General features: G+C 31.5%; 1 protein-coding gene across 5 annotated transcripts in view; it reads left to right on the forward strand.

Moving 5' to 3' along the window:
* PUS10 (pseudouridylate synthase 10) overlaps positions 1–12578 on the forward strand; it is a 57045-nt gene that overhangs the window by 1741 nt on the left and 42726 nt on the right. For all 5 annotated transcript variants that reach the window (XR_002781267.1, XM_011363915.2, XM_011363919.2 and 2 more), the window contains exons 2-4: positions 1553–1693; positions 4056–4319; positions 5034–5120. Coding sequence is in view for 4 of the 5 variants with exons in the window: in XM_011363915.2 (XP_011362217.1) it covers positions 1568–1693; positions 4056–4319; positions 5034–5120 (477 nt within the window). In the remaining variant the exon portion in view is untranslated. The remainder of the gene's footprint in view (positions 1–1552; positions 1694–4055; positions 4320–5033; positions 5121–12578) is intronic.

Raw genomic sequence — 12578 nt, forward strand, 5'->3', positions numbered from 1 at the left:
TAAAGGCTGATAATCAGCCCCTCAAAAAATCTCTACCTTTTCTCATCATCAGACTAGCAGATTAAGAGGACTGGGAAAGGATTTAGATCATTTGTCAATAATAATGACCACAAGGAGCTTCATTATGTAGAAGGTGTTGTCTGCATATTCGGTGTACTTTCATGAAAATGCCATGGAGTCCAAATTTACTTAGGCAACCCTAAATTAATGTTTCCTAGTCTGGGTTTCTGAAAGTTCTCTCATGTGTCCAGAAAAGCCTATTTTTCTTCTCTTCCTCTCCCTGCCAACTCACATATTCACCTGAATTAGAACCCAGCTAAAGACAATCTATTTTCCACAGTCCTCCCTGTGGAACTGATTTTTATGGTGAAGAGTTCTGTATAATTATATACCTGTCTTCCTCATTATTTTGTCTCAAGGATCTACTCTTGATAAGTGGCTACACACATTTAGAAACTTGCAAGTAAGTAGTGGGTTTTAAAGGGTTGGAAAACACAAACTAAATCTAAGAAACATATTTCCATAGTAAGAAGTTGGTAAGAGCACCCTCCCATAAGTTTTAAGTAAATTTATTTTAATTATTAAACTGCACAAATTAAAAGATACCACTGTCTTGTATTGGTGTAACCACAGTTATACCATACCACAGCATTGCCATACAATCACTGTTTTATAAAACATTTTCTAGTTCATCATTTTAAAGTAATGTGGACTGATTCATTAATCAGAAGAATATCTTTTTTTTGCCAAACAGACTGATTGGGTAATTTAAATTTTAGTTCCCCTCCTTCCTGGCAACAAGAGAGTTAATTGGATCTCCCTCTCCTCCCACCTCTCTGTGTAGTATTTGTTTCTAAGTGAGTTTATTCAAATTGCAAAAAGTAGCATTTGTTTCAGATGACAATTACTCAAATATTTTGTATTTAATTTGTTTTTGTTGGAGGTTTTACTTGTGCATGAAAGAAAAAATTTTCTCATTTTACTAATGGCTTTTAGTTATTCAATCAAAGTAAAACTGACATTTTTGAATCTACTGATCAACTTGTTTTAAATATTTGACTGCTTAACTATCATTAAGGTTAGATAAGTATTATGTAGATTTATCTGATTATTTTTTGTAGCAAACTCATTTTTGATTTTTAATAGGAAAAGTTTATTGAATTTACTGCTCTGTTTTCTCAATACAGAATGGTACAAAATAAAAAGCAAAATTTTACACTATACTTTTATTTTCATTACTCTTCTCAGAGACAACCATTCTTTATTATTTTTATTTCTTTTGATTGGTTTAATTATATTAATGTACTTTATAATAATCCAGAATGCTAAACTAAATTCCTCGACAATTAGAAACTTTTACCTGATTCCTCTAATAGATTTTCAGGTTTATATTTCAATATGCATATAATGAAAGGGACATTATTAGAGAGTATGAAATTGTTTTTTTTTTTTAAATAAAAGCTAATTTCTTTCCCTAAAGGTGATGATATATTTGTCTGTGAAAGTAAAACACAAAAGATGCTCATTAGTGTTATCTTTCATTTTTTTCTAGTTGTAATTATTCATTATGTTTCCACTGACTGAGGAAAACAAGCATGTGGCCCAGTTGTTGTTCAGTACTGGTACATGTCCAAGATGTATCTTCAGATTCTGTGGTGTGGATTTTCATGCACCTTACAAACTTTCCTATGAGGTATTTTTTTTTTTTTTAAGTTAAGAAAGTTCCTCTATTTTTGAATGAATATCTGTATATTTGAGGGCAAGTATGTATTCATAACTTATTAAATTTAAAAAACTATAATAAAATAATTATTGCTAATGCTAATTTTGGAACCTCCATTACCATAAAAATATAAGTTCCTTCTTAAGTGATTGTATCTAGTATTTAATATAGGGAGATCTTTGCAGATCAATTCTTTGGTGCATTTAATGTTTCTATAGATCTTTCCCTAAGAGTATCTAGACAGAATATCACAAAATAGTGCTTCTCACCAGATATCAGTAAGATATATCAAGAGGGGTTGATAGCCCTGAGATCTTCTATTAAGTGGAAGCATTGTGGATTTGATTGCCTTTTTTTTTCTGCTTTCTATATTACTTATAGATAGGTATTTGCAACTCTCTAGAAGTAAATGCTATTAAAATCATTTACTGCTGTTAATAACAAAATATACAGAGATCTTTGAAATTTTCAGTAATGTACAAAGAGCTTTGACATTTAATAGAATACTTTCACCTAAAATATATAACATTTTGTGAAATATATTTGATTCTAATAGTGATGTTCTTTTCAGAGTAATTATATGTGTGTGTGTGTGTGTGTATATATATATAGCACTATATAAATAATACGAACACACACATGCACAGTCAGTTTCTTAAAGTTTTTAAGAACATTTTTCCTATGTATTATTTGTTTCTATTATTTTGGAAATAATTATATCTAACATTCATAAGGCATTATTATATGTCAGGCTCTCATATAGTCTTCATAGTAACCTATTAGGTAAGTACATATATGATTGTCTCTATTTTCAGATGAAGAAACTGAGGCACAGAGAGGTTAAGCAACCTGCCCAAAGTTACACAGCTATTAAGTGAGCAAGCTAGGATATGAACTGTCTGTCTGAATCCAAAGCCTAGAATTTGGAGCTAGAAGACATGGATCTGAATCCCAGTTCCACCACTTTCCATCTTCAGTTTTCTCCTCTGTAAATGGGAATGATGATAACATCTACCTCACAGAATTTTAAGGGACAATATCTAATAAAGTATGTGAAAACACTTTGAAAACTGGAAATGGTACATATGCTGTGATGATTAATATATGTGTGTATATTCATTTATACACACTATGACTATAAAGTAATAAGATTGGTTTTGTGTAACTCTCCTTGCACATTTTTTCCAAACACATTATAATTTATTATTCTATACATGTTGTAAGATATAAAATATATAAAGAGACAGTGTTACCAACTTTCGTTTGTATCATTTAATGTAAATAAACATGAAACTATTTGAAGACAATTTTTTTGGTAAATGTACTTAAATTTTGATATGTTCTATTCATATAACTACACATACATATATATGTACTGTGTTATACTGACATAGATTTTACATAATAAACATATTTGTGTGGGTCCTAATATACCTGTGTGTGTATGTATGTATGAGTATTTCTCTGTTAAAGATAAAATAGAGCTAATGTCTTAATAAACTGAATTAAATTTGTTTGAGTGATAGATTTTTCCCTTTAGAGTCACTAAATTGTAATCTGAGTGCATTTGAAAAGGATATTTATTCAACACTGAATAATAAAGCCTGTTTAATTTAGACAAAGTCCTCTGAGTATTTGGATGAATGGAATGTGTGCAAAATGAAAATGTTTTCGAAGGAATGCCACTTCTAACATTCTGACAGAAATTAGGCAAACCAGAATGTAGTAGAGGGCTTCTTTTTAACTAATGCATATAAATGGTTTGTAATTAAGTTGACAAATTTCAGTGTTGCCAGCATCTGTTTACTTTTGTATAGTAAATTGTCTTAAAATTACTTTTACTTATTAGACTTCTAATCTCTAATTTTTCAGATTTTACATTAAATAAATATTGTACCTATGAGATTTTAGTGATTGTGAGATTATTGAATATCTTAGTAATAATGGAAATTCAGTTTGTATTTCTACTTGTTAATATAATTGAGGTGTGGTGTTTTGTTTTGTTTTTTAATTGATGTTAGCAAGTGATTGACCCCACAATTAACTACAAACCAAATGCATAAATTTCTTATTGGAAACTTTCTGCCTCAGATTTAGGACTTTAGCTTCACTGATCTAAGTGGAACAATATTCACACACTTATTACAGGAATTGGGTAATTCTCTTTTAAATTCCCCAGAAAGCCAACACTGGCTAATAAAATTAGTTTATTGCTCCAGAATTGATATAAATCAACATTGTATAAATCTGTGATCTATCATAATTTTCACTCCTGTTTTCATGCTTCGTCTTACCCTTAGGGTTATTACTTTTTTTAAAATTAACTTTCCAGGAGTTGCTCAATGAACTACAGAAATTTCTGGAAACTGAAAAAGATGAATTAGTTTTGGAAGTTCCAAATCCACCTCCCAAGAAAATTCGACTACAAGAACTAGAAGATGGGATTGATGGGATTGATAATCTGAGTCAAAATGGAAAGGGAAGGGTCTCCATTATTGAAGATGGAAGCATCGCTTCCAAAAACTCAAGTTTAAATGTATGCAATGTATGCCTAGGAATTCTTCAAGGATTCTGTGAGAAAGATTTCATTAAAAAGGTAAATAATCTGTTTTTGGTTATTATATGTGCAATTATGTAGAGATTTTCGATCTTAAGGCCTAGAATTATTCTATCTGAAGGAATGATGCCATTCATTTCAACTTGTTTCACATCAATGGATCATTTAAAAAAAAAAAGCCTTTTTATCTCAAATTACCTTTTTATCAACATGATATCTACAAATTAATGAAATATGTACCCATCCATGTATTTCAGTCATGAGTGCTATTCAATTGAAGAAAAATTATAGCAGTTTTCCCTTTGCTATTTTACATAGCTAAGGAGTTGGAGTCAACCTATTAATGTCTAGAAAAGACAGATGTTACAGCACTTTGGAAGGTACATAATTGAATGTGGGATTGCTTTTTCTTTCCAACTGTCAAGAGTACCATATTAGCTTTATTTTAAAATCTTTTTTAAATTATGAGGTAACCTAATAGAAAACTATTTGGGTATTCAACAGATTGTTCTGCAGGTGAGTCTGGCTGTTTTGGTAATATCAGTCTTCATGGTCATTGTTAGCAAATGTTTGAATTCAGGATGTTTGTGAGAGTTCTCTTATTGAAAGGTTAAAGTTTGGAAGTTTTGCCATGTCATCTCCTGGACCAAAAATTTATGTCATGAAGATTATTATAAAATTTTTAGTAATTCCTGGGAATTTGTATAATACTTTTTTATGTAATAAAATAATTTTTATGTGATACTTTTTTAGGTGTGCCAAAAGGTTGAGGCCTCTGGATTTGAATTCAACAACTTGGTATTTTCAGTCTCCTTCCCACCACAGTTATCTGTAAGAGAGGTAAGGTCATTTACATCCATAAAACTACATGTGAAGTACACACTTGAAGTTTCTTAAAAAATAGGGATATAGAAATATTCCTTACCATATTATATTTTTCACATTTTGTGTACTTATTGGATGATTGAAAGCAATACATTATTATAGCTGCTTGATAATGTTGAGTGAATGGATGAAAAAAGGAATTACTAATTCAAGTTAGTTTATTCATCACAGGGCTGCCATCTCTTTTGAAGGTCATTCAGTAGCAGACATTCATTGAGAATTAGCTCTGTGTGAGGCACGTTAGTCAGAGAAAGAGATCTGATCGAGACTCCAGATCTTCTGGGGCATATGTATGCATTTTATAATAGTACTAGGATAGGGTCATTTCAATTATGATGAACTTTCTTGTTTTCCGGAGTAAAATATAAAAAGGTGGCGCCTCATTTAGTCAATGGTAAAAAGGGAAATAGCCTTATGTTTGTTTGACTTTTTTCTTTTCTTGGTGAAAAAAATAATAATAGTCATTAGTGTAACATTCTTGTGTGTCAAAACTGACATGAAAAGATAAAACTATCTTTGTTAATACTATTATAAGAAGTATAGGGAGAATGACCTCTGTAATCTCAAATTATAACAATGAATTCTAAACATATCCATTTATTTATATGTATAAGATGTCTTTTCCTTAAGAATCCCAAAGCAACACCAGAATATTGTGTCCTATACTGGCACTTTCTTTGGGTGAACATGTTTATTAGCCCCTAAAAAACTAAAGATTGATATAAGACTGAAAGTTGAATGATAGATAAGAGCTGAGAAGTGAAAAGAATAGAATGATTTTAAGTACTTCTGTTGAGGACAATATAACTGAGCAAATGGAAGAATAAAGGGGATGATTATGATATACTGAGGTTTATAAACACTTAAAGTCATTTTGTAGTCGATTATCAAAGCATTTATCATTGATAGGTCATCTTCAGGGTCCAATTTTGGTAGAGAGAAACAGACTTCCAAAAGCTGAATGACTCAAAAAGTTGCAGGGTTTGGGTAACAAAAATAAAAAGTACATTTGACCCTTGAACAACACAGGTTAGAACTGTGAGGGTCCACTTATACACGGGTTTTTTTTTCATAAATACTGTAAATGTATTTTTTCTTCTTTATGATTTTCTTAATATTTTATTTTCTCTAGCTTCATTGTAAGACTATAGTATGTAATATACAAAATATGTGTTAATCAACTGTTTGTTATTGATAAGGCTTCTGGTCAACAGTTATGTTTTCAGGGAGTCAAAAGTTATATGCAGATTTTTGACTGTGCAGGGGGAGGGTGGGTGCCCTTTACCTTTGTTCAGGTGTCAACTGTATATTTTCTAAGTATGGTTATACATCTTACCACCAAACTCCTCTCAAAGTTAATATTTTTACATTAAAATTTATGTTGTCCATATTTATCACTTATGTAATGATTTTGACAATATTAATTTAATATTTATTGAATACTTATAAAGTATTTATATTCCATAATAGAAATAGAAGATGCTGTTTTAAAAAATAGAATTATTCTGCTTAAACTCTACTTACTTTTTATAACTGATTTAACAGCTAACTATTTAGCAGTAATAAGTGACTATTTTAATTATTGGGGAATTAATCCTTTCTACAGTTTAGATGTTAAGTGACTCATTGTTTTCCTTTTTGTTAATGAATAGTAAATTTTTACCCACTTATTTTTTAAAAATAATTATTTTAAAAAGTATGCAGTTTTATATGCATATACTAGTTTCACAACCCAGATTTCTCAGCAAATTGTGCTTATGTTTTACTTTGTGATCTTTTATTATTATGTTTTGTTATTTTCTTTTATTGCTGTCTTTTATTACTTCTTTGGAGTTGAGATATGTTATGAACCAGACTGGATATAAGTTTCTTTTCAAATCAGTTAACTTATTTACTAAACATCCCAATTTAAATAAATTACATATTTTCAAAATAATCTTGCATTTTGAATATAAATTCTATAACCTCGTTAATGATATGTTTCCTCTACATTGTGGTCTTTAAACTTAAAACTTGTGAAACTTGGAACTTATTCATCTGTGTGTAGAATAAACATATTAATTTGTACATGGAATTGATTGGTGTTAATTATCTCATAATTCAGAGTGGAATATACAATTGAGTCAGCTTTTTTCCACTTCTAAAGAGGAAAAAATATAATCACAAATATATTGATTTGCAAACAAATAATTTTTATCATCATATTAGTATTATATTTCTGCTTACAAAAGAACCAAGGAAAGGGATGATCTCAAGTAAAGCATTTTTGAAAAATCAAACTATTAAGTTTGTATTAATCCCCTTCATATTCCTGGCCCTATAAATCCCTTTCTTACTATATCTATAGTTTTTATTTATCATTATTATAAAAACACTGATTTAAAAGCTTAAGAAGAAAAACTTGCAGTTAGTATAATTATCATAATCTTCTACTGAGTTTGAGAGAATATGAAGGGAGGGATGGAGTATATCTCCTGTGTGTGCTTTCCTAGGAACCAGCTGATCTGGTTAGGACAGTTTTAGACAATATTACTAAAGAGGAGACAAATGAGCAATTTAACTGATGAAATGGTGTTAGACATCAAGTAAGACTTAGTAAGCAGAATAAATGGAGGCAGTATAAATGGAGAGATTCACAAAAGACAAGAATATGGAAACTTAGCTAGAGGTAGTACTTAGAAGCTTCAAAAATCTTCATAAGAGCATACAAAATGTGAATGATAAAATAAAGTTGAGATTATAAGGGAGAGTAATAAATATCTCATGACTATCTTAATTTGCTGGATTGGACTTACCATTTGAATATAAGAATGCAAGGATGTCTTTTTTATGAGACTTAAATTTTAAAAAACAACTTTTTAAATTATTTGATTACAGTTAACATACAATATTATATTAGTTTCAGGTGTACAACATAGTGATTAAACATTTATATAACTTACAAAGTGATCACCCCAATAAGTCAAGTACTCATCTGACACCATATGTAATTATTACAATATTATTGACTATATTCTCTGTGTTGTACTTTACATCCCATGACTGTTTTTATAACTAGCAATTTGCATATCTTAATCCCTTCCCCTTTTTACCTTTCCCCCAACCTCCTTCCCATTTAATGGAAATCATTAAAATGTTCTCTGAATCTGTGAATTTCTCTTGTTTGTTTACTTTTTTTTAATTTCATGTATAAGTGAAATCATATGGTATTTGTTTTTCACTGTTTGACTTTTTTTATTATTATTTCTTACTTTAGTCTGTGTATTTAATCCTAGTATTTGAATTTCAGACAATATTTTAAGGCTGGATCATTTTAATTTTTCTTTATCAAAACAAAAAAAAGCCTGTTTTCTATAATTAAAAATAAAATTGGTTTAGTATGTATATTTCCTTCTAAACTAATTAAAGACATAATCACCCAAACTGTTACGACTGATCAGGATTTCTTTTCTAACAAAATGTTTCAAAATAATGGCCATTCTTAAAATTTTTATATTATGTTATAAATGAATATTATATATTTTTAAAAAGCTCTTTAACTTGTTTGTGCTGGCAACAAATCTGTCATTTCTGATTTCAATATCTTACCCTATGTGTCAGTCACAACATTCTTAGCTATAGTCTTAGACTCATGTAATTTATTGGAGCATTTAATCTATTTACAATTCAAATGATTATTGATAGGTATATAATTATTGCCATTTTATACATATTTATGGGGCTTTTTTTCCTTCTTAAAGAGGTCCTTTTGACATTTCTTGTAATACTGGTTTGGTGGTGATGAACTTCTTTAGCTTTTTCTTGTCTGGGAAGAGACTCAGGTTTGTTAAAAGATAGATATAATAGTGTGATAGGGCAAGAAATTATATACCTGCATTGAGATCCAAGATTATTTGAGTGGAAAGATGCTGAACACCATCTAGAATAGAATTTAAAAAAAGAGAAATGAGATAGATACAGAAGTCAAAGTCCGCTGTGTGGCCCTTGGCCAAGGGAAGAGGCGATGAGTTGCAGACATAAAATAGTCACAAAGGTTAATGTATAGAGTACCATGAGGGACTCCTAGTATTTAGGCTCTTGATAGAAATCACATTTGATTAAAAGCACATTGTCTGACAGCATTTGAATTGGAATAGTTTCTTCTCCTAAAGTAATGGTTCTCAAACTTTAATATACATAGGACTTATTTGGAGAGTTTTCCAGTCCCCATCCTCAGAGGTTCTGTTACAGTAGGTCAGTGGATCTATTAATTTGTGTTTCTAACAAGTTCAGGGGTGATAATAGGTGTTGCTGGTATAAGGAACACACTTAGAGCAACCACTGTTCTAAAAGATAATGGGAGAACTAATGTAGTCCTAAATAAAAATTGACAACCTTTTAAAATTTGTATTGCTGATAGGAAGGGAGAAACAGGCATAATATCTCCTAGACTTTTGATAGGTGGATTTCAAGCAGTCCAAAGAAAAGGCAAAGAAAAATAGCATCCAGGAATCTGGGCTGGAAGATAAACTAAAAAGATTAGGGAGTACAGAGAAAGTGAAATTCAGACTTTAATTAAAACCAAATTATCCCAAGCAATAAAAGTTGAGGGGGAAAAAATATTTCCCAATGAACACGAGATAGAGAATACCGCCCCCCTCTATCTCCCTCTCTTCCCCCCACCTTCTCCTTCCCTTCTATTTACATAAACATTTGTATTTAATTTGTATTTATATATATAGACACATTTGACTTTATTTTGGAAAAATTTTAAAGTAGTAAGACTAGCCTAATGAATCCCTATGTGTGTATTATCCAACTCCAACAGTTAAATTTTTCGCCAACCTGAGATCAATTTAAAAAAAAAAATAGATAGATGAAAAGTTAAGTCAAATTAATGTAAATGTAAAAAGGCTTAGATCTGTAAGAATAGCAACTAGAAAATAAAACCTCTAATGAGTAGAGACTTGCGAGAATTGCTAAGGAGGACTTGGTGCACCTAAAGTTATGTTTAGAGCAACAAAGAGGTTAAAAAGGGGGTGGATCTGCTATTTTGAACTAATAGTATACTGCCAATGGATGATAGAGAAAGCAGAACTCTGAAATTCATATTTGCTTCTTTCCTTTCTGTCAAGGAAAATCATCTTCAACCAAAAAGGGTAGAACAATCATTGGTAAGGAAGAATGAAAGCTCCACATGATGACGTTTCTTAGATGGCTTCAGGTGTTTGGGCCTAGATAAGTTACATTATAGGCTAGATTCAGAAAGAACTTCCAGCTGTCCATGATCTTTGAGAGCTTTTAAAAGATAGCACATTTTACAAATAACTGAAGACAGATAAGGGCAGTTCTAATTTTCCAAAGGTAAAGGTGGTTTTGTTAACTACCAACTGGTAAGCTTGACACTAAAACCCTGGCAAGATTCTACATCTCTAGGAACTAAATAAATTGTGAGCACTGAGAATAAGAAAAACTTGATTGTCAACACACTGAACAGGTTCGCTAAGAACAAATCACGTTTGCATCATTTCTTTTACAAATAGCAGGACTGGTAGAACAGGGAAATACAGTAGGACCAGTGTGATTGCAATTCAGCTAGTCATTGACTATATTCTCATGATAACTTCCCCAAAATGGCAGGAAATGTGAGCAGGATGTGAACACTGTTGGGTGGGTTGTCCCTGACTAGCCAGACCCAAAAGTTGCTGATTAATGATTGGCATGGAACTGGACATTGTTCTCCAAATGTGCTCTGCAGATCGACCACCTGAAATCTAGTTGGGGATAGATCTTGATTGTTGGGCATTGTCTCAGACCTCCTAAATCAGAATCTCTAGGGATAGGGCATAGAAGCCCCTCGACAATTCATGTACACATTGAAATTTAAGAATCACAAAACTTCAGAGAGATTTCTGAAGTGCTGCAGGACTCTTTGCATACCTTGTCCTCGTCATGATTTCTATCAGTGATAATATAATGGGAACACTCACTGAAGATGTGCATGACAAGAGTTGAGAGTATAGTAGATAGGTTGAGTTAGAATTGAGATCCAAAAAGATCTTAATAGAGAAAATCTAATGAGATGAAATTTAATAGGAATAAATAAATTCTTATACTTGGGTTTAGAAAAACTGCCAAATAAAGGATGAGGCAGAAGTAGTTTAAAAACTGTGTTTATAGACAAGGCTTAGGGGTCTTAGTTAATAGTCCAATAAGAATTAGGAGTGTGATGTAGATAACTTCTTTGGATTTTAGTCCAGATATTAGAAGTATAGTGTCTGGAAAGATGAAGGTAACAATCCTGTTTTATCAGTGCCAGCCATTCCTAGAGTGCATATTCAGAATGAACATTCTACTTTACAAGGAACAAGGACAAATGGGAAGACATCCTAATCCTTGAAATTTGTGAATCTGTTACCATCAATGAAAAAAAAAAAGGGAGGATTGTGAGTGTAATTAAGATTAAGGATGCTGAGTTGGAGAGATTATCCTGAACTATCTGGTGGGCTCAACCTAGTCACACAAATCCTCAAAAGTTACCTTCCATGCTGAGTTCAGGGTCAGAGGAAGATGTGATTATGGAAGAATGGTCAGAGAGATGCAATGTTGCCCACTTTGAAGATAACGAAAGGGAGTCATGAGTCAAGGAATATGGGTGGCCTCTAGAAGCTAGAAAAGGCAAGGAAATGGGTTTTCTTGTCCAGAACCTCCAGAAAGGAAGATAGCCCTGCTGATACTTTTTAGTCTGATGAGACCCATGTTGGACTTCTGACTTAAAGAATTGTGAAATAAACTTGTGTTGTTTAAAACCACTAAGTTTGCAGTAATTTGTTATAGCAGCGATAGAAAATGAATATACATTTAGAGGAGTGCATTCAAAATGGTGGAGATATCTGAAACCTGGTCACAGGAGCCATCAGAAGGAACTTGGGATACTTTGGAGAATAGATGATTTAGTGGGATGAATTTACTCTTTTTAAATATTTGAGGGGTTTTCTACTACAGAGGTAGAATCAGAAGGACAATAATTTTCAGTTATAAGGAATTATCCAGAATAGTATAGACTTGTTTTTAGGGATGTTGAGTTTTCTACCACCAGAATGTTTAAGCCAAGGCTGGGCAACTACTCGGCAGATAGATAGAAGGAAGATGTACAGCATATAGTTGGTTAGACTAGAGACTTTGTTCAGCCTGTTCAACTCCAAGATCCTATATAGTTTTAAGAAAAACGTTTATTACAGTAGTTGTTTTTTTGTTCTTATATTCATGATTGCTTTCTCTAAACTTCTATATCACATTAAGTTAGTGCCACACTAAAATTATTACAAAATGAATAACCTAGACTTATGCTATATTAGGCTAAACTTGCATTTATGGGAAAAGAGCATTCCATTAAGTCCTTTTAAAAGTAAACATTTTAAAGTCCTTCCTTCT

This window comes from Pteropus vampyrus, unplaced genomic scaffold (genome assembly GCF_000151845.1).
Source record: "Pteropus vampyrus isolate Shadow unplaced genomic scaffold, Pvam_2.0 Scaffold91, whole genome shotgun sequence".
Lineage (NCBI taxonomy): Eukaryota > Metazoa > Chordata > Mammalia > Chiroptera > Pteropodidae > Pteropus > Pteropus vampyrus.